We start from the raw sequence: 22,121 nt of genomic DNA, 5'->3' as shown, positions 1-22,121 counted from the left end.
AGCCCTGTAATCAATGTTTCTCTGCTCCAAAGTCCAACATTTTGGTTTGTTTGGCCTCACTGACAGTGGGACACATGAACTTCAGTTTAACAATAGATTCAGTGTTTTCTGGGGCAACACATCAATCAAAATATGTATTTTGTTTGTGTCTTTCATAAATTTAATGCCTTTTCATTAAAAAAAGTTTATATTGAAGTATAGTTTATTACTATAAAAGCAAAGCCATCATTTTGCTGACAAAGGTCCGTATAGTCCAAGCTACAGTTTTTCCAGTAGTCATGTATGGATGTGAGAGTTGGACCATGAAGAAGGCTGAGCGTGGAATAACTGATACCTTGGAATTGTGGTGCTGGAGAAGACTTTTGAGAGTCCCTTGGACTGCAAGGAGATCCAACCAGTCAATCCTAAGGGAAATCAACCCTGAATATTCACTGGAAGGACTGGTGTTGAAGCTGATGCTCTAGTACTCTGGCCACCTGATGTGAAGAGTCGACTCACTGGGAAAGATCCTGATCCTGGGAAAGAGAGAAGGCAAAAGAAGAGGGTGGCAGAGAATGAGATGGCTAGATATTATCGCTGACTCAATGGATGTGAATCTGAGCAAACCCCATAAGATAGTGAAGGACAGGGAAACATGGTGTGCTGCAGCCCATGGGGTTACAAGAGTTGTAGAGACTTAGGAACTGAACAACAAGGAATAGTTTATTAAGGCTGTGATAGTTTCAGGTGTATTTCATTCTTAACTAAGCACCTTTTATGCACTGTGGCCCTAACTTAAGCAGTTTGAAGTGTGACCTAAAAGCACAATTTTTTTTTTCCTGCAATTTTACAGAAAATTCAATTTAAAAAAAAATTATTTAACTGCACCAGGTCTTGGTTGTAACACATGCAATCTAATTCACCAACCAGGGATCAAACTCAGGACCTTTGCATTGAGAGCTCAGAGTCTTAGCCACTGGACCACCAGGGAAGTCCCTGACAGAAAACTCATTCTTACCACAGAGCTTAGCAACCTCAGCATACCTGTTTTTTTCTTACTAATTTGAGAACTTTCACCCTTTGTGGCTTCTCTGGCTTCTCCACATCACTAGCAATACCACTTTTGGACTTTGGGGCCATTATCAAGCAAAGTAAGGGTTACTTGAAACAAACACTTCCGTATCCAGACAATCGATCTGATGACAGACTAGAAGACTAAAGGGGCAAGCAGCATATACCGCGTGGGTATGCTGGACAAAGGACTGATTCACTTCCCGTGTGGGAGGGAGCAAAACCAGAGATTTCAACACACTACTCAGAACAGCACAGCAAGTAAAAACGTATGAATTATTTATTTCCCATTCAATACTTTTAAGACTAGAGCTAGCCAAGGGAAGCTAAAACCACAAACAATAAGAGAAAATCATTGTATGCCGAAGATGGCGCCAACTCAACCACCACCTCCATAGTTCCCCAGCCGGGCAAGCACAGTGCGCATGCGCTGCCTGGCGTCCTCAGCGCGCCTGCGCGGGCGCAGAGCCTTCCCCGCCCCACTCCTGCCGCCGCCGCCGGTGCTGCGCTGACGGCGGTTGCCCGAGCTTCAGGTGAGTGTGAGCGCCTCAGCCTGGTTGGCTGTGGGCGCGCCGTGCTGCCTGTGGGGTCGTCGTTCCCTTTTCCTTCTCCTTCCCTGCCTCATCACCCCAGCGCGCCGGGGCTTGGGTGAGCGCTGCCAGCCTCCTGCAAGTGTTCGGGCGCCCTCCGCCCTCGTCGCCTGGGGACCCGGAGCAGCCCGGCCTCTTTCGGCCGCTACTCACCTGGGCGGCGGGGCTCACGGCGAACCCGCTGGCGACGGCGTGCAGGCGGCAGCGGCCGAGCCTCTGGGTGCCCAGCACCTCAGCCTCGGACCCTCCGCAGGCGCGACCCCCTTTCCCGCTTCTGCTCTGCAGTCGGCGGAGCTCGGTGGGCCTCGGTGTCGGACATTCGTCTGCTCCGTCTGCCCGGGAGCCGGGTAGGCGGGTGGGGAACCTGGAAGATGCGCCAAGAGCTCGCCTTGCACCCGTGGGGTCCTGGTGCGGTCAAGAGTACCCTCTGGCTGTACCCCGCGGCTACCATGAGAGGGAGCAGCTTCTTAACCCCTGGTTACAGATGAGGAAACTGAGGCACCGAGCGGTGAGGCTCCCTGCCCAAGGTCACGCGCCAGACCAGAGGCTGGAGTGGCTCTGGAACTCAGGGTCGGGGGCTCTCAAGCTAGTGCGGTTTTGTTCCTTTGGAAAAAATCTGAAATACACTCGCATCTCCGGAGATTCTTCAACGTCATAAAAGTAGGCTGCAAAAACGGCATTTTCTTGTTGATGAAGTACAGTTGAGGTGTTAACTGTAATAATGGTAATAGCATTGTTCTTAAGAGCTCACGTTCACCCAGCGCTTGCCAGTGTGCCAGGGATCTTCGTAAACATTTTAAGATTATCTCAGTACCTCAGCGCTTGCCATCAGATGCGTCCTCTTTCCTTTTCATGCAGCTTTTTTCCTGCAGAGCTGGCCTCTCTGTCAGGTAAACTGGGAACCTCCTGGTTTAGGAGCAGGGACGGTGGCTTACTGGCAAAACAGAGGTAAGCCTTGTCTTGGGTCCAGATTTTGCCCCCAAAGGATGTTATTACCCTTCCTTTTCTGGCTGCCAGGAGGTCAAGACTGATAGAGCTGGGCTGGTTGGATTTGGAGGTGAAAGAACAAATCTGGTGAGCACTCCCCTTATCCTGGGGCTTTCTGGCTCTATTCCAGTGCTGGGCTTGAACCTCTCATTTAACATGAAGTAAAAAGAGAAAGAGATCCTTGACAAAGTAGTGTAGAATATAAGAAGCTTAACCGATTTCAAGTTCCCAAAGGAACAGCTGTAAAAATATGGGAATGTTTCTTTCCCAATAAATAGCTCAAACTGTCTTTTTTTTCTCCCAGTCCTTAGCAAATTCTCCTGCGTACTTCAAAGTTCCATTAACTTACCACCTTTTCTGTGAAGCCTTCCTTGCTTGATTTTCCTAATTAGAATTACATACACACACATACATCTGTGCCTGTGCGCTTGTGTGTGTGTGCGTGTGTGTGTGTGTGTGTGTAGGTAGATAGGTAGGTAGGGTAGAGGATTCAGTCTTATTCTTAGAACTATTAGCCTGTTGAGGTCAGGGAGCATCTTTGCAGTCCCAAGTGCTTGGCTCACTGTAGGCCCTGGGAAAGAATCAGTGAATTTCCACAGTTCCTTTGTATTACTCAAAGAGTGATGTTTTCCTGCTGCCCTTCTGTTCCTTCATTCTGCCCTTCAATTTCTTTTTGCTGGCCTTCTCTTTAGATTCAACTTCTGGTCATTCAACAACTGACCACTCAGAGGTCTCTAGTCCACCCTCTTGTGTCTGAAAATTTGCAGAAAAAGGTTCTAAGTCAAGAAGCCTGTTTATCCCCAAGAGTGGAATTGGTATATGTCACTTAAGTGTACAGGGCAATTTTTATTTGCATTTTGCACGAAGGTAGCCTCAGGCTTATAGGTTTTTAGTCTGTCCCTGAATACATGTAGGAGAGGGAACTGGCAACCCACTCCAGTATTATACTTGCCAGAAGAATCCCATGGACAGAGGAGTCTGGAGGGTTAGAGTTCATGGGGTTGTAAAGAGTCAGACATGACTGAGTGACTAGCACAAATACATGTAGGATTCAGTTTTACCTTCTTTTGCCTTATGTGGCTGACTGCCCCAGTGTTATTAGAGTACTCAAAATTTTTACTATAAATCTTCATAGTACTTATAACAATAAATATTCAAAGGGCCGTTTGGGAGGCTGTAGATGGTTGCATAGGCTTTCCATATAAATAATTAAAAGATTTTTTTCCAAATAATCTGCAAATAGATTGAGCTGTTATGTGTAAGGAATGGTGCTCGGTATGGTGTAAGATTCTCATAGTTCTTGTTCAAAGAGCTTACTAGCTAACTGGGAAATACTATTCCTAACTGTAACTCGTCTAAAAATCACCATAATAGCATTATAAGCAAAGCAATGTGTATAATTGTATACTCAAACATAATGGAATATGATATTCCAACGTGGGACATTTCATAAAATTATACATTGCCCAAGGCTGAAAGGAAGCATCAAGTCATTGAGTCCAGCTGTGCTGCTTTTGTAGACTTCTTCCTGAGAAGGGAACTTGTCCAAGGCCAGGGTTATAGAACTGGTGCTTCAACTTGAATGTAGACTTTTTATCCACTAAAAGTTTATCAATATTCCAGTGAATTCATCCTTGTATGTGTGCTTAGTCTCTCAGTCTTGTCCGACTCTTTGCAACCCCATGGACTGTAGCCCGCTAGGCTCCTCTGTTCATGGGGATTCTCCAGGCAAGAATACTGGAGTGAGTTGCCATGCCCTCCTCCAGAGGATCTTCCTAACCCAGAGACTGAACCCAGGTCTCCCACATTTGCAGACGGATTCTTTACTGTCTGAGCCACCGGGGAAGCCCAACTCTTAATATTTGTGAAACGGGTGAGGAAGGGGTGAAAGAAATACAATTCACATCTTCAGGGAACTTATGGTCTGTTGGGAAGGAGTTAAAGAACCCGTCTCTAACGTTGGAGACAGTGCATACCTAGTTGTTAAATTATATGGTAGAGGGACTAGGTATGTCAAGAGGCATCAGTATGAGCTGTGACACAGAGAGCACTTTGGGGAGGATCGAGGGCCTTTCTGGACTCTGACAGATTGGTACTGTCAGAATTAATCAACAGGACAAGGAACGCATTTTGAAGTAGGATGGTAGGTGGCTCACATGGTAAAGAATCTGCCTGCAATGCAAAAGACCTAGATTTGGTCCCTAGGTCGGGAAGATCCCCTGGAGAAGGGAATGGCAACCCACTCCAGTGTTCTTGCCTGGAGAATTCCGTGGACAGAGGAGGCTGTTGGGCTACAGTCCATGAGGTTGCAAAGAGTTGGACACGACTAAGTGCCTAACACTTAAAACCAAAGCATGGTTGCCACACCTGACAATAAAATATTTAAGAGACAATTTAAAAAAACTGGCTTGACCAGGGTGACTTGCTTGTGTTCAGTGGTTGTCAACCGTTAGTGTGTATAAGAATTACCTGAAGTTTATTAAGACAGATTGTGGGGGCCCCATCTCCAGAATTTCTGATTCAGTAGGTCTGGGGTGGGGCCTGAGAATTTGTATTTCTAACAAGTTCCCAGATGCTGCTGATGCTCCTGACTCAGGGACAGCACTTTGAGAACTTGGGCTGGATTAGAAAGTTGAAAAACTAGAGTCAGAAACTGTGAAAGAACTTGTTCCAGAAAACGTATATTTGTGTGTGTTGTATACCACCATAAGAAAGTTCTGGAAAGATACATTCCAAACTGTAATAGTAGTCATTTCTGGGAGTGGGATTTAGAAGGTTGGAGAATTCACTTTTTACTCCATAGCGCTCAGTACTATTTTTGCATTGTGCACATATTGTTTTTGTGTTTTAAAAAGGAAAGAAAAGTAAGAGTTGTTTTTGAAGATATGTACTAAAATATTTATGGAGTTAAAAAAAGAGCTTGCTAAAGTAATCTAGTGTCACACAACAGACATTTTTAGAGTGTCTGCTGTGTGCCAGATGCTGCTGGTTCTGGAAATACAAAGCCTTTGCTAAAGCTTGCAGTCTGGTGATCGAGAAGGGCAGACAGCAGCTCTGCTGAGTATCACGTAAGCTTCCTAAGATGAGGGGCAAGGGTCTAGTTCTGTGTGTGGCAGGTAATAGACACTTGATAAATGATGAATGAACAAATCCAGGCAAGAAGTGAGGATAGTCAGAAAGATAAGGAAAAGGCAAATGAGAGATTGTGGGGGTGGGGGGCGAGGGGGAAATGACAAGGCTGAATAGAGATGATGAAAGGAAGGGGTGTTTTGAGTACTTTCAAGTCCACAGATTGATAACATTTAGGTTTACTGCTGAACTGGATATCCAGTCATCTATTCTGATAGAACTTTTTAAACCTTCCTACCCCAACCCCACTTTCTGTTTTTAAGAGACTGCTTGAAAATAGCACACAGATACTTAACCTAGATTTAATATGAGTATTGACCAGGGCTTTCTTTGGTAAATGATTTTTTTTCTTCTTTAACCACAGTGCTAATTCTGTTGTATTTATAATTTACCTACAATTTTGCCACTAATTGTCATCTTATTAATGTGAAATTAACTGAGGTGTATGGGAGACTGGTTTTTTTTTTGGCTGCGCTGCACAGAATCTCAGCTCCCCAACAGTGGTTGAACCTGGACCACTGCAGTGAAAGCCCAGATTCCTAACCACTGGGCTGTCAGCAGAACTGGAGGATATTTTAAGTGCCATACAAAATTGGTATTTTGTCTTTTGATCTTATCTCTTCAGTGAAGAGATGTTACAGTGATGCAGAATTCTGTCATGTTCCCAAAGCGCATCACAGAGTTTGACATATTATCAGTCTTAAATAAATATCCATGGTTGTTGGCTATTTCATGGCTCAGTGGGGTGTGCTTTGGAAGAAATACGGCTTCACTACATTCTGAGTTGAATTCTAGGTAACAGTCCTCAGAAAACTATCAAGTCATGTTATTAAACTTGGTAGAGAACATGATGTGGAGCAGGCTTTCTCCCCCACTTTTTTTTTTTGTTTGGAGGTGCTACTTTTTATATCCCTCAGATGTAATATAGAAAAAGAAAATAAATTTCCCAAGTAGAGAAGTTTAGCTCTGTCATTTGGTTGTTAATCGTTTACCACCTAAAAATGCCCACTGTCTACAGATTGAGTTTTCATTTGAGCCAAGGATAAATTTCTGATACAGCCACTCTTCATACTTGATTTTATTACTAATTATTAGAAGGTGCTTTTGGTTGCTGCTGTAAGTTTTGCAGTATCTGTTGTGTTTTGTTTTTTTTTTAATTTGTTTTGCTACACCAGGTCTTAGTTGCAGCACGTGAGATCTAGTTAGTTTCCTGATCAGGGACCGAACCCGGGGGTTGGAAGCACAGAATCTTAGACACTGGACCAGCAGAGAAGTCCTAAAGATGTTGATTCTTTTAAACCTTTCTGTCGGGACATGGTTTTAACCAGGAGGTTGCCTGGAATGTAACTTTGGGTGATGAGACAGTCCAAGGGTAATTGCTTTTCAAATATCCTCAGATAGGTGCAAGCCTCCCCTGTTCATTAATAATAATGGTGATGATAATAATACCTAAATTTTGTTGGATGGTTCTCAGTTTTCAAAATTCTTTGATCATTAAGATCCTGATAGGTTCTAGTAGCCAAACCTGAAACAAATAAGTAGAAAAATTAATGATCAGTTGGGATCCAGTGGGAAAAGTCATTTATAGAGGCCGGCCAAAGCTCTAGCTGCAGGCTGCTCAGGTTCAAATCCTTTCTGTGCCACTTGCTAGCTGTGTGACCTTTGGCATATTACAAAACCTCTCCGCGCCTCAGTTTCTTCATCTGTAAAATGAGAAGGATTACTAATGGACTATCTTATAAGTGTGTCAGGAAATATAAAGAAATAATGAATGGACAAATAAAGTGCATATTATGGTATCTAGCATAAAGTAAGTGATCAATATATCATGAGCATGAAGTTAGTGTGAGCTTTAAGTGCTGCCTCTCAGGTCTCTTGTTTGTCCTTTACCTCCACTCCGGCTGTCTTGAAGAACACGTTGTTTTCCGGGATTCTGTCTTAGAGCTGGCGGGAACCTGGAACCCATCCCAAGAGCATGTACCAGTGCTTGCCGGCAGTAGCTTTCCTAGTGTCCTGAGCTGTGTCCTTCAAGAGTTGAAGGCAGAGGGTAGCGCTTCTTCTTCTAGAGTTACTTTAGTGTGATCCCCTCGTTAGAAGGGATCAACTGGTTGATGGGTGTGTGAGGTGAAAAAGAACGCCCCGAGATGTGTGTTGCTTTGTTCTAATAGTTATCTGTACTGATACCCTGGAATTAATCTGATGATGATACAGGCAGACTCAGATTCCCAGCTTGGCAGTCTCTGCAAACCTCCTGTTCACCACCTGCTGCCAGAATCCAGGAGTGACACAGCAGGAGTGGGCCTGTTGTGAGGGGTGCCGTTCTCTTCCTTTCAGAAAAACACAAGGTGTGTGGATAGCCCTTATCCAGGGCTGAGGCCTGGTAGAGATATTTACTGTAAAAATGAGTTTCTGCAAGGATGCTTCAAGCGTCTTTGATCACTCCCCCATCCCCCGCCTTTGCTTATGGCATAGCATCTCTCAGAGTAACCCAGACTTTCCTTTATGTGGTGCACAAGCTTGGTGAGCTAGCTGCATTTTAAAAAGCCATTGTTTCTTCCACAGAGCTGGGTGGTTTGGCTTGTTTATCTGGCTTTCTGGGGAGTCTCCTGAGACCCTTTCTTTTCCTAAGGGCCCTCAGGAGACAGCAATGAAACCAGCATCCATTACCCTAGACACTTGAGAGGATACTTAAGTCAATAGTTCTATGATTAGATTAATTCAGGCTTTAACCCTGGCAAAACTTGAGAGCCAAGTCATCAGATTATGCTTCTTAAAGACTGAAGTATGGAATTTAGCCCAGGACTCTGTGATATCTTTCAGAGCTTGGAATAGGAATCCAGACGCCAGCCAGTCCCAACCCCACACCCAGCTGAATACATGAATTCAGGCAAATCACTTCAATTTCTAGGCATATCTGTAGACCAGTGGTTCTCAGCTTTAACTGTATGTTAAAAACCATACTGGGCCCTATCTTAGCCCGATTAAGTTGGATCCTTAGGGTTGGGGCCTGGTATTGACCTCCCTCAAAGCTCCCTAAGTCTTTCTAATGTGCAGCTAAGAGAACTATTGGACAGGATGCCACATTTTAAAAGACTGTTACTTTGCTTCTCGGGAAGCACAGTGAAGTGTGGTTGTCCACACAGTGAAGTCTGGTGCGTGTGCTCAGCGTTCTGACCAGCCTCGTCGTCTTTCCCAGCTCTGCTGCTCTCCGGCTGTCCCTTGGATATGTTGTGTACATTTATTTCTCTCCCAACTCAGACATCTTCACCTGGAAGGTCCTCTCCTCCCTTCCAGCTATCCAGAACCTGTCCTCTCAAGGCCCAGCACTCTCTGACTCCTTTGGGAGACTCCTGGCCGTCTCGGTCCCTAGTTACTTCGCCCGCCTCCGCTCTGGTTCCGAGCCTCGTTTGCTCTGTGCTCAGTGTGCCCAGTCATGTCCGACTCTTTTCGATCCCATGGACTGCATCCTTCCTGGCTCCTCTGCCCATGGTATTTCCCAGGCAGGAATCCTGGAGCGGGCTGCCATTTCCTACTCTATGGGATCTTCCCGAGCCAGGGATCGAACCCGCATCTCCTGCACTGGCAGACAGATTGTTTACCACTGTGCCATCTGGGAAGCCCCAAGCTTCGTTTAATGCTGGCTAAATGTAATGTGCACTAGATGCAATGTAAGAGATGACACTCGGGCAGCATTCTGTCCTCCTGGGTAGGACAGAATGGGACATATGAAAACACCACTGGTTTGACTCGTAAACTGTTCATATCAATCTTTTTAGTATCTTGCATTGTTGGCTGCTTCTTAATGTGTTTGTGTATCTTGTAACTGTTAGTTGATAAACAGCTACCCGTGATGTGATTCCAGTGGATATTTGATCCCCTGTTGCCAACAGAAGCTCCTCTTCTTGCTGAACTAGAGCATTTTTCAGCACTGCTTTCTCATCTTGCTTTTATGTTCTCCCTTTCTAGACTTCCTTCTTTTTATTCTCTCATCCTCACCTATAGAAACTTTATCTGTTCTTCAAGGTCCAGTTCAAATATGACCTCCTCCATGAAACTTTTCCTCAGCACCCACAACTTGCATTAACTGACTTTTGCCTTAAACCTCTGTAACCCTTAGAGCGGTGGTTCTCAGCTGGGGTTGATTTTTGCCCCCCAGAGGACACTGGGCAATATCTGGAGGTATTTTTGGTTGTCTCAACTGTAGGAGGGAAGGTGCTGATAGCATTTAGTGGGTAGAGGCCTGCGGTGCTACTAAACGATGTGTGATGTACAGGATAGCCCCCATGATGAAGAATTATTTGGCTCAAAATATCAGTACTGTGGTTAGCCTCCCTCCCGAGGGACCTCCTGAGGGGCTTCCCTCCTGGCTCAGTGGTAAAGCAGCTGCCTGCCAGTACAGGAGACACGAGTTCTAACCCTTATCCGGGAAGATCCCCTGGAAAAGGAAATGGCAACCCACACCAGTGTTCTTGCTGGAGAATTCCATGGACAGAGGAGCCTGGTGGACTGCAGTCCGTGGGGTCATAAAGAGTCAGACATGACTTAATGACTGAACAACAGCTGAGGCGGAGAAAATGCCTCAGAGTCTGTCCAGTTCGTATGTTCATGTTTATCCCGCCTTGAACCGAAGTGATTTATTTACAGACTTAATCTCCCCTACTCAGTTGAATTAATGGGTGAAGGCAGACTCTAGTTCCAAATCTGGGCTTTCTTGTTATTAACTTCATATTAACCTTTAATCCTCGAGCCTGTGCCCAGATCCTGACTGCACAGTGTAATTTAGGACCGGAGATAAGAGCACAGTGAGGCAGTCAGCTGAATTTCTTTCCCTTTTCTACCAACCCACATCTTTTCATCTGTGATGACCTGGGAGGAAGTATGGTACAGGGCACAGAGTAAGCGTTTGGGATCAGAAGAAAATTGGGTTTTGGTTAGAGCTGTTGCGTGTATTAGTTGTGTTTTTTGTTCGTTCCGTTGCACCTCTTCAAGCCTGGGTTTCCTCATCTCTGTAACAGAAGTGAGGCAGTGCCGCAGTGTTTTGTTCCCAGTGCCGTTGTGATAATCCAGTGAGATGTTAGACATGAAGGTGCTTTGTGAAGTGCTGTAATCATGATTCAGCCAGTAGTTTATAGGTAAGAAGAGAGCATGTGGGTCAGCTTGCTATAGGAGCACCACTAGCTTCCCAGCCCGTCCTCTGGCCACTTCCTACCGCTTTCCAGTCATCGCTACTCCAGCACCAGCTGCAGCTGACCCCTTCCAGCTCAGCCTCCTGAGTGCCTCCTCTATTTGCTGCCTTCATTCTGTTCTGATTGTCTGTCTGCAATCTTGCCAAAACCAAAAGTGACTGACTCTGCTTCTAGAATACAAACTAGTAGCCTGCTGTCGGTTCTGGCAAAGCGTGACAAAGGCCAGACAAATTACCTTGGTCATGGGGAAAAGCTGGAAAATAAGACAGCTTGTAGTTTTAGAAAGCCAGTACTATGTATAGTCCCTTATTGTCTTCATTTAAAGTAACAGAGCAGTGTTTTTAAGCACTGGAAATCTCAGTGAGCTTTTCGTGACTGAAAAAAAAACCCATAATGTGGGGTGTGCTAAAAGCCTGAGACCCTCCTGTGCCTGGAATAAGGCCCAAGTGCACCCTCCCACTGATTTGCTGAGTGAACTTCAGCTAATCAGTGAATCTCAATAAATTGATAACTGGGGGACCTCTTAGGATTATAGCAAGAGCCTTTTGAGGTAGAGGATAGATGCTTACCCTGGGGAATAATGTAAAGTGCTACATTTATAGGGGGCTTTTGGGTCACAGAGGGCTTCCTTGGTGGCTTAGTGGTAAAGAATCTGCCTGCAATGCAGGAGACGACCCGGGTTCAGTCCCTGGGTCAGGAAGATCCCCTGGAGAAGGGAATGGCAGCCCACTCCTGGAGAATTCCATGGACAGAGAAGCTGGTAGGCTCAGTCCATTGGGTCACAAAGAGTCAGACACTACCGAGCGATTAACACTAACTAACTTTGGGTGACAGAACAGCAGTTCTAAATGGGGGTGAAAATGTTATCCTACCCAACTTCTTCTCTTGACAGATGGGGAAACAGGTCCAGAAAGGAAAAATGCTTTGCCCAGTGCCACTCAGTTGGGTAGGGCCCACCTAGGTCTAGAGTCCATATCTGATATGCTTATGGGCTCTTTCTATGACTAGAAGAGTCAAATTTTTAAATCCTTGCATTGTTACTCACTTAGATGTGGATATTAGGAAAGTCGCTTAACTTCTCTTAGCTTAAGTTTTTCCTGCCTATAGTGTAAGAAATGAAGATATCTACCTGGGAGGAGTGTTAAACATAACATAAGGTCCTTAGACTATAATTTCTGGCACAGAGTAGGAATTACACTTTTCCCCTTTCCCTTTTTAGCCTTTTGATACAAGGCTCACTTCCTCAGTTTGAGGATGGCTGTTTTTTTTAACCTGTCACGCTTCCCCCTATCTCATGAAACTCTGAAAGAGTTCTTATCTACTACATTTATAAAATCTCCACTAACCTTTTAAAAATATTAATAGCCCTTAGGATCAGGATGGGATCTGGCAGGCACATCATTTGTACAGATGAAGGCACTGCAGCCCCTTGATCCCCAGGAGGCAGCCAGTCTGTGTAGCAGAGGGATCTGGAGATGGAGTTTTCCACCATGTGATGTTAATTTTCTTATAGGAGCTATAAAACTGCTCATTGGCAAGGGCTCAAGACAGTGAGCAAAAATCAGGTCTCTGGAAGAATATGTTGGGTTCCCTGTGGTGCGGAAAGTGAACACCTGCTGTCTTGTTGCCAGTTCCAAAGTCACACCGTCCTGCATTGACTGCGTTGGGCCCAGCTGATAAGGACCGCCTTCTCATTTAATTGTGCCCTTGTTCAAGCGTTTGTCCTGGCACAAACTGCATCTTTCTTTATCTTTAAAAGATGCTCGGGAACATTAGGTGAATGCGTCACTTTGGAGGCACCTCAGGCTTCCCTCTGTCCCTGAGGCTCCTTGACAGGCTCCCCAGTGGAGTCACATTTGAATGATTCACACCTTGCAGTGCCCTGCTTTCAAATGAGTGAATTAAAGTAGTGAATAAAGCAGAGTTGGAAAAGTTTCAGGATACCACCATTTTATGTGTGTGGGGGGGGAATGGAAATAGACTGAAGTATTAACAGTGATTGTTTCTAGAAGGAAGGACTGTGAATAAAATATCTTTCGGTTACCCTGTGGTTTCCATAGTTTCTAAAACGGGCCCATATTTTATAATAGGAAGAAGAACTTTAAATTTGTCATTTTTAATTACTGACAAATAGTGAAGTCCAAATGAAAAGTAGCCACATTTCATAGTGTGGTTAATAAACATTGTGAAGGGACTTTCCTGGTAGTCCACTGGTTCAGACTGTGCTTCCAATGGAGGGGGCCTGGGTTCAATCCCAGGTCAGGAAACTAGATTCCACATGCCTCACCTAAGACCTGGTGCAGCCAAATAAATAAATCAAAGTTTATTAAAAAAATTCAATGAGTAGATCCCAGTTGGGCCAATATTTGGGATGCTAAGTGGGTTGATGCGGGGACTATAGGAGAGAGAAATGTTAGATGCTGGCTGAAATTTGTGATAAAAAGTTCAAGCCATCACATCCTCTTTTGAAGTGTGACTGATGTGAAAATAAAATAAAAATTCTGGGCATTCGGTAGCTCAGTCAAGGGTATAGGGTACCTGGGGTCTGAGAAAAGACCCACATCCTAGAGGGAGGGTAAATACCGGGCTTGTGCTCTTGCAGTGACACAAATGTTTGGGTCCTCATGGTTGGCGTGTGGTATTCATGGTTTGAGCAGTGGTCCCCATTGACACCCTCAGGGTTCTTCAAAGTAATGGTAGAAGAGCTTTTGTTAGTCAGCCTAAAAGAAGTCAGCCCTGGATAGTTCATTGGAAGGACTGATGCTGGGGAACGTGAAGCTCCAATACTTTGGCCACCTGATGCAAAGAGCTGACTCATTGGAAAAGACCCTGATGCTGGGAAAAATGGCATTAGGAGAAGGGGACAACAGAGGATGATGAGATGGTTGGATGGCATCATCGACTCAATGGACCTGAGTTTAAGCAAACCCCAGGAGACAGTGAAGGACTGGTGTGCTACAGTCTGTGGGGTCGCAAAGGATCAGATACAGCTGAGCAACTGAACAACAACAAATGTAGGCATAGTTGAAAGCAGGATTCATTTTGGTGTGTTGGTCATTAATACAAGAGGTCACATGGAACACAGACCCTCTCCATAGCTAAGTCAAAGCCATACATCCTATTTCTGGAGGGAAAAACAGAAAAATGGATTAATAAACTAATATATTGTGAATGATTCCCACCAATCAGAAGTAATTGCTCCTCCTTTGAACTCCTCTGGCCCTTTCTCATTTTGTAAGTAACTTTATAGATAGTGGTCATCTCTACTAATAAACTTGTGGAAGGCAAGGACCCTGTTTCTGTTGTCCATAATGTTTTGCACAGTGGGAGCTCAATAAATGGTTGTTGAATGTCTGAATTCCCAAATCATTGAGTTAGCATTTTTCCTGCAAGGCCAAGGCAGAAGAGATGAAGCCCAGAGCTTTGAAGTCTGGGTGGGAATCACTTATATCCAGTATTTGCAATCTCTCCCCATGGCTTCCTGTACAGTGGGATGGAATCTGTGCCTCTCTGCTCCACACCTTTCCCTAACTTCTCCCTTTTGGTCTTAGTTATCTCTCACTATGTAACTAATCACTCCAAAACAAAGTTATTTATTATGTCTTATGGTCCGGGGTCAGGAACTGGGGAGCAGGCTCGTTGGAGGCTTTTGTGGAGGCTGGCTACCATACTCTGCGTCTACTACTGTGATTCCCCAAGTGAAGGCTAGTGAGTGTAGCCTTGGTTCATCTCTCTGTCTATGTTAGGCTGCAGCATTAACCTTCAATTTTTGTTCTCTCTTAATCCACCTTCTAAACTGTTGCTTTGTAACTTGTAGCTCTGAGCATGTTGTTCTCTTAACTTATACATCTCCAGTAACTAAAATGAATTCTCCATGTGGGCAAAGACTATTGTACTAATTATCTGTTGCTGCATAAAAATATTACTGCAAACTTAGTAGTTTATAACACACATTTATTATCTCAGTTTCAGGGGATGGGACTCCAGCATGGGTTGACTGGCTCCTCTGCAAGGCTGTAGTCAAGGTGCTGGTCAGGGCGCGGCGCAGATGGGGAAGGATCCACTTCCCGGCCCAGTGGGCTGGTTGTGGTTGTTACAGCCTTCAGTTCCTTGCACATGGTTGGACTGAAGGTCCCAGTTTCTTGCTGTTTTGGCTGGAGGCTGTTTCTTGCCACATGGCCATCTTACAGCATGCCAACTTGCTTCTTTTTTTTTCAGAGAAGGACAACACATTTACAACCTGCTTCTTTAAAGCTAGCAAGGGAACTCTGTCTCTTCGCAAGACAGATGTTAAAATATTATGTAATGTAATCATATGCAGATACTCATATACTTTCCATCACTTTTGCCATATTCTAATGGTTAAAAGCAAGCCATGGGTCCCCCCCCCACACACTCATTTGGTCGGTTGGGGGGTTATGCTTGGGTGTGTATGCCAAGAGGTACAGAGATCACAGAGGCCGCGTTAGAGTCTGTTTGCCGTAAGTACCTAGTTTACTGTGTCTTCAGCACCCTGAGCAGTGGATGACACACACTAAGCTCTAATATTTGGATGAATGGATGTAGTGTGACCATTATGTTTCCAGCTCCTAGTTTTAAGCCTTTTCTCCACTTCTGTTTCAGAGTCACTGATTTATTCTTGAGAATCCTCTACTCTCATCTGTCCTCATGGATGAACTTCAGGATGTTCAACTCACAGAGATCAAACCACTTCTAAATGATAAGGTAAAGACTGCTGTTGTCACTAAAATATATGTAAGTCCTTTCTTCTGTGGTTAGTTTATTTTCTATATTATCTGAATAGTAAGTAAAAACATATATATCTTGACTTTCTTTGGGGAGAAAACTTTAAAAAATATATTTCTTAACCTTCTTCTCGATGTCTTGCCTCTCTTTCTTCCTACTTTTGTTTCCACCAGCCAAATTCAGGCAAATTATCCTTGACGTGTCCTGTTCTACAGATAGAGATGTTAAGCAGAAAGTATGAGTGGAGTTTGATTTAGAATCCAGGTATCGTGACTTTCAATTTCTAGGAAAACTTAGCCTCCGTGGCTGGTAATGCTCATAGGCTGTGGTGCTATCTGTAAGGTTTGTCCGGTCTGTGATGTGACCTCTCTGTCTATGTTGAGGTTTTCATCAAGGGTGCCTGGATGTTGGTAATATATCTCATTTTTCTGTTCGTGTCAGAGAATATGCAGTGAGCATCATAGTTAACAGTCACGAGGATTCAGCAGGTAAAGAGTGCTGTGATGCTAAGAGTTACCAAAAAGCTAAGAAAAGTTTATCCTCTCTCTTCTCCCTCTCCATTCAGTAAGTGTGCCTGAAATTCCTTCTTTTAAGCCCTGTTCTTTTGATGTATTGTCATTGTCCCCTATTAAATTACTCTTCTAGCTTGGTATGGATGAGCTCATGGCATCCTTTCCTGGGGAAGTATTGATGGAAAGGGTAAAGTTGGGTAGCGTCAGGATGCCAACGGGGGCTATTCCAGAAGATGCTATTGCTTGTTAATCTTTTTTTGCCCAAGGCAGGGCCCTTCACCTACAGCTACTAGGGCTGTTGACTTACTCTGTTCACTAATTTGCTGTTGAAACCTGTCAACCTCATTCTTGTCCCTGTGACCTCATCTCTACCCCTATTCCCACCCCTTCCTTTATCTTTCACCAGATCTCTTGCTCTCCCCCTTGGCAAGCTGCACACTTTTTAAACCCTTTCTTTGTTTCTTTTGTTGCTTCCCTTCATGTTTTCAGAAAACTCTCCGTTAAGTACTGAATTTTGGTGCATGTGAAGGGCTGTACCCAGATGATGGGCCACAAAGAGGAGGAAGGAAGTAGAAGCTACATCTGTAATGCTTATGTACAGCCACAGAAATGAATAATTACAAGGCAGGTGCGGGTAGGCAGTTTAGCTTCAGGAACTTAGAAACGTATCCTAAACCTGAGTGGTCACCAGCATCAGCTAGGAGCTTGTTTGAAAATACAGATTCCTGGGTCCCCACTCGAGAAGAACTAAATTGGAATCTGAGGGGATGAGGACAGGGCACGCACACCTCTCTATGATCGGTGGTCCTCAGCCTTGGAATTGGAATTACTTGGGGAGATTTAAAAATAACTGATGCCTAGGTATTACCTCCAGAGACTATGATTGAATTGATCTGGGGTGAATGTTTATAAAAGCATCCCAAAATTGAGAACCATGCCTAAAGTGATTCTGATTAGCCAGTGTTGGAAGCCTATGGCCTGATGGATCTCAGACATTTGAGGACTGGGACCCAGGTAAGAGGAGGAGTCTTTCCTGACCTTGGGAGTCCACAGGATGCCTGAGGCACCTACATGAGGAATTGCAGGAGTTAGTTGACTGGATGTCTCATAGAGAAGGCAGCTGGAAAAGAAAAGATTTGGCGACTGTAACCACAGAAAAGCGCTGGATTAACATTTGGGTCCTCATCTCTGAGGCTATAGTGATAAGTGCCCAGATGCTGTGAACAGAGTTATGTCTGCTCCCCTAAAATACATATGTTGAAGCACTAGCCTCCCATGTGACTGTACTGGAGATAAGGGCTTTAAGGAGGTGGCTAAGGTTAAATGAGGTCAAGTGGTAGAGCCCTAATCTGATAGAATTGATGGCCTTATAAGAAGAGTGAGGGAGAGGGAAAGAGAGATAACACTCTCTATCTCCACCCCTGGACAGATGAGGAAACGTGTATGGCAGCCATCTGCAAGCCCAGAAGGGAGCTCTTACCTAAAACCAAACCCTGCTGGAACCCTGATCTTGTACTTCCAGGCCCCAGAACTGTGAGAAGATAAATTTTTGTTGTATAAGCCATTTGCGCAGCCTGAGCAGTCTAAGATACCAGGCATTGTCTCACTTCCTAACATCTGTTAGCTCCTCTTTGATACGCCTGTGCTGTTCCTACCCACTTCCCACGCTCCATCTCACGCCTCTCTCCCTGGGAAGTGCTCCTAGCCCATCACTATTCATGAGCACTCCCCCTGCTCCAGCCAGGCTTTATAGAAGTAGATTGGCAACAGGCCCTCCTCAGATGGCGTCACTCCCAAACAAAGCCTTCTTCCCCGTTCCACCCCCCGCTCTCCAGTATATCAGTGCTCTGCCTTTGCCCAATAAGTGGGTGCTTTTGCATACATTTTGAAAGGTATAATGGTAGCAGTGCTTCTCATCCATTATTTCATTTGATCCTCCCAAAGGCTTGGTGATTTAGGACACACAGATCAATTTATTCTCATATTGCTGATGAGGAAACTAGGGCTAAGAAAGGTGAAGTAGCTTACTCAGATTGTCTACCCAAGAGCACGTGCTGTAGGGCAGGGTTTCTTGATCTTGGCACTCTGAATGTTTTGTTGTGGGAGGCTGCCCTATTCTTTGTAGGGTGTTTACCAGCATCCTTGGCCTCTCTACCCACTAGATGCCAGTAGCATCTTAAAGTCATGACAACCAAACTTGTCCCCAGACAATATCAGATGTCTCCTGGGGGTCAGAGTCTCCCCAGTTGAGAACCACTGCTGGTAGGGTATAGCTTCCAGGCTTGAATAGCAAAGGAAGTCTTAAAGTTTTTAGTTTTCAGGGAGGTTTTATTTTTGCCTAATAGCCTATCCTGCTGTTACTTGTTGGGTGCTTTACATACCTTCTTTCTTTTAATCATCAGAAAATCCCTTTGAAATAGATAGTCTTCCTCACTTAGTAGATGAAAATCTGACTATAAGGCTTGCCCAGTCAGGAAGTGGCAAAGCCAGGACTGAAACCCAAACCTTTCCTACTCCACAACCTGAGGCCTTTCCACTGTGTTCACCTTGTAGAAGTTTTGGCATCATCTCTGAGGCTTGTCCTCTCTCTCTAAGCAGAAACCTAGAGATTTATATCATTTCACATCATCTTTCTGTCCATTCTCTTCCTAGATACCTTCTTAGTCAGAGATATTGTTGTGCCCTTCCAGGTTTCAGGGAGTGAAAGGGAGTCTAGACCCAACCTGAAATGCAGAAATTTATCCTGAGCTGACTATAAGGAAGCATTCTCAAAATAGCTTTAAGCGAGGCTTATGTTAACTTTTTTCTTGTCATTTGTTGGTACTTTTCCCATTTAATTTTAGTATGCCTGTGATTTTGTCTATGGCTCAGAATTGTGAAGAAGTGGGTAATTTTGCCATGCTTGTTTTGGCTCCAGTGATGAAAAGAAGCACCTGCCAGCACTTCTGTGTGTGTGGTTTTTTTTTTTTTTTTTGAGACAGAATTATATGAAATGATTTTTTTTTTAATAGCATTTAACCATTTTCAGAGCATTTTCACAAGTACTATCTAATTTGAGTCTCCTAACTTCTTGTGAAGGAAGTAGTTAAAGGTATTTTTAACTCCATTTTACAGATGAGGCTCAGAAATTATATGACTTGTCCAATGCTGGTGTCTAGTGAGGTGGTGAAGCCAGGACCAGACCCCACGGATGTTGACTTCAGTCTGGGTCGGGGGCCCCGGGTTCTTCCCACCACCTGCTGCCTCTTGTTAGCTGGTTGTTCCAGGCTCTTCCCCCCACTTCCACAGACCTGTATAAGCAGGAGAGCTCCCTGATCTGTGCTTCATTTTCCCTGCCTTCCTTTACCTACCCTTGGTTCAGATACTGCTGAGCCTGTGGAAGCCAAAGACCAGACTTGAGAAGATAAATAGGAGACCACAGTTGGCTTCAGCAGAACTGAGGACCTACCAAGAAGGGGAATAAGTATTCAGTGGGGGGAACGAATAAGTTATTAATTTGTTTTGGTTGTTACAGTAGAAAGTGAGGTAGACCCTCTACTGGTGACTGGAAATAGGAGGTAGGGAGGATATTATAAGAGGAAAAGCAGGAAGAACCCAGGGATGAGCATTTTAGTCATCTCCAGGGCAGCAGAGACAGGCAGAGGTTGTTTTGTTTGGTCTTTATTTTTAACTGGAGAATAATTGCCCTACAATGTTGTGTCGATTTCTGCCATACAGCAACGTGAACAGCCATAAGTATACATAGGGCCCCTCCTTCCTGAACTTCCTCCTGACCCCACACCCTCCAAGGTCTCTTTAAAAACAACAGCAACACAGACTTGGTGACATTTTCATTAAAGAATATTTGTGAAGTGCTGTTAATACATTGCTTGTACAATTTCCCATCTTTCTACTTTCTGTTGGTAAGAGTTATTGTCCTTTTTTTTTTTAGTAGACATGCCATATTTTATTCTCTTTGACAGTCTTTAATCTGCTTGTTTCTAAAACTTTTCCTGTTTTAACAACTGTACTTTAGTTCCAAGCTCATCAGTTGCGTGTCACTCTTCCTCTTTGGTATTCATATCTTACTCAAATTGAGTATCTCTATTTTGAGATGCTCATATCTCTTCCAGAATGATGTTTATTGCCTTTACTAAGTGCCAGAATTGGGAATAGAGTAGTGAGTCAGACACTGCACCCCACATCAAGGTCACCCAACCGGTAGATTTGCCCCAAATCTCCTCCTGTTGGTAGTTGGTTCTAAGGTCTTTCTGTTTTATCTGTTGCTTTCTGTCTTTTGAAACTATATGTTGATCTTGATTAGATCTCATAGTGGGAAATTATGTTTCTCTTCTGTCCAGTTATATTTCTATAACTGTCCAGCAGTTACTTGATTTTAAAATTTTTCTCCTTGCCTTCCCCCTTTTTCTCATACTTCTCTTCATACACTGATAGATTCTCAGTTGCTTTTTCCCTATTCTCCAGGCTTGAACTGTGAGAATTACTTTTTCAAAATTTACTTTCTTGAACGCCTTCATTTACCTTCTGCACTTGGCCTAGAGCCTCCACCAAGAAACATGCCCCTTAGCTGGCTTCTGCCTTGACTGCAGCTTTCACTTATGATTTCTCTTTTTCCTTGATTTTTCCTTTTTTCCCTCTTCCCCTACATTATTCTCTTGTTTTCATTTATTATCTTGAATCCCTTTCTGCTGCTTAAGTCTGCTTAGTGCAAGAATCTCTCTGAACATGGAATTAATGCTATATTCAAATGGGACGGAAAATAAAAAGAAAGCACCCAGAGCCTGAAACTTCTGAAAGTTTTGTTGGAGTGGAACCCTGCACTACAAATATCAGAGACAAATAAATCCCCAGGGAAGTGTCCCAGGGATGTCTTTCCCCTTCCAGAATCTATCTAGTGAGCAGTATTAAATTTTTAATGAGTTCAGAGAATTTGGCTTTGGTTGACCACACTCAGATCATGTGGGGACCAGCTAATGATTTCTCTCAGAAAGTCTGGGCCCCAAACACGGTCAGATGACCCAGTCATATCCTTTCTCCAAGATGCTTGATCACTCATGAAGCCTGAAGCCAGACTCCAAGAGGATCTGACATCTTTAAAAAAAAAAAAAGCCAGGAAAACAAGTGTTAGTCTTCCTCTGATTACTAGTATCTTTTCTTTGGGAGGTGAACATTGCATAAAGAACGTGCAGCCGTGTTCTTGCTCGGTTCTCAACAAAAACCGCTTTGGTTTCAGGAGGGAATTGCATCTTTCTAATTTTGGCATTTCCCTTTGTGCTCATCTCAAGCATCAGCCTCACAAAATGCTTCTTGACTGTGATCACAAGATAGTGAAGAAAGGAATTCATGCATACAGCGACAGCTGCTTCTCAAATTGCTCATCAGAATTTTTGTGTCTGTGTTCCAGGACCAAGATTTTAGTTCAGACTGGAGTGATATTCCCTAAGCTTTCTAAATAATCTCTAAGGGAACCTCTGGGAGCCCAGTAAGAGTGAAGCTCTAATATGGTCTGTTTTGATATCGTTATAGATTATTCCTCAAAAGATTAAATGAATCTTTAAATCATATTTTACAAAATACTAAGTTACATATTTTTTATGCCACACCAAATCTTTTTTTTTTCCCATTACAAAAGGTGAAGTACATACTTACTGTAGAAAAGTTTCAAGAAAAGTGTAATCGCCCATAATCTTTCTATTCTGAAATAGTTGCTATTGTTAATGTTTTGGTATTTTTCTTCTAGTCTCTTTTGGTGCATATTTTAATGTAGTTGAGGTCAAACTTTGACGGCTGTTTTGTAGTCTATATTTTTATTTAATGACTGGGATGCAGTGGAATTGTTCTGTTGTTTTTGACCCAAAATCTTAACAGAAGCTTGTTAGTATTTAATTTTATTACATTGGCTTATTCCTTTTATAAATATC

The 22,121-nt window shown here is 43.8% G+C and overlaps 1 protein-coding gene across 14 annotated transcripts in view; it reads left to right on the top strand.

Annotated features, from left to right (window-relative positions):
• The first annotated feature begins 1,531 nt into the window (after positions 1-1,531).
• NDRG3 (NDRG family member 3) overlaps positions 1,532-22,121 on the top strand; it is a 60,204-nt gene continuing 39,614 nt past the window's right edge. For 8 of the 14 annotated variants that reach the window (XM_060397786.1, XM_027977167.2, XM_042230118.1 and 5 more), the window contains exons 1-2: positions 1,532-1,583; positions 15,566-15,667. In XM_060397786.1, the coding sequence (XP_060253769.1) occupies positions 15,611-15,667 (57 nt within the window). In that variant the 5' untranslated portion in view covers positions 1,532-1,583; positions 15,566-15,610. Of the gene's footprint in view, positions 1,699-1,837; positions 2,589-15,565; positions 15,668-22,121 lie in introns of those variants that run through there. The other 6 variants (XM_060397783.1, XM_060397784.1, XM_060397781.1 and 3 more) reach the window with 2 other exon arrangements.

The sequence above is a fragment of the Ovis aries genome, chromosome 13 (genome assembly GCF_016772045.2).
Source record: "Ovis aries strain OAR_USU_Benz2616 breed Rambouillet chromosome 13, ARS-UI_Ramb_v3.0, whole genome shotgun sequence".
Classification (NCBI taxonomy): Eukaryota; Metazoa; Chordata; class Mammalia; order Artiodactyla; family Bovidae; genus Ovis; species Ovis aries.
The sequence above is the reverse complement of the archived record's forward strand: the minus strand, read 5'-3'. Positions and strand labels throughout refer to the sequence as shown.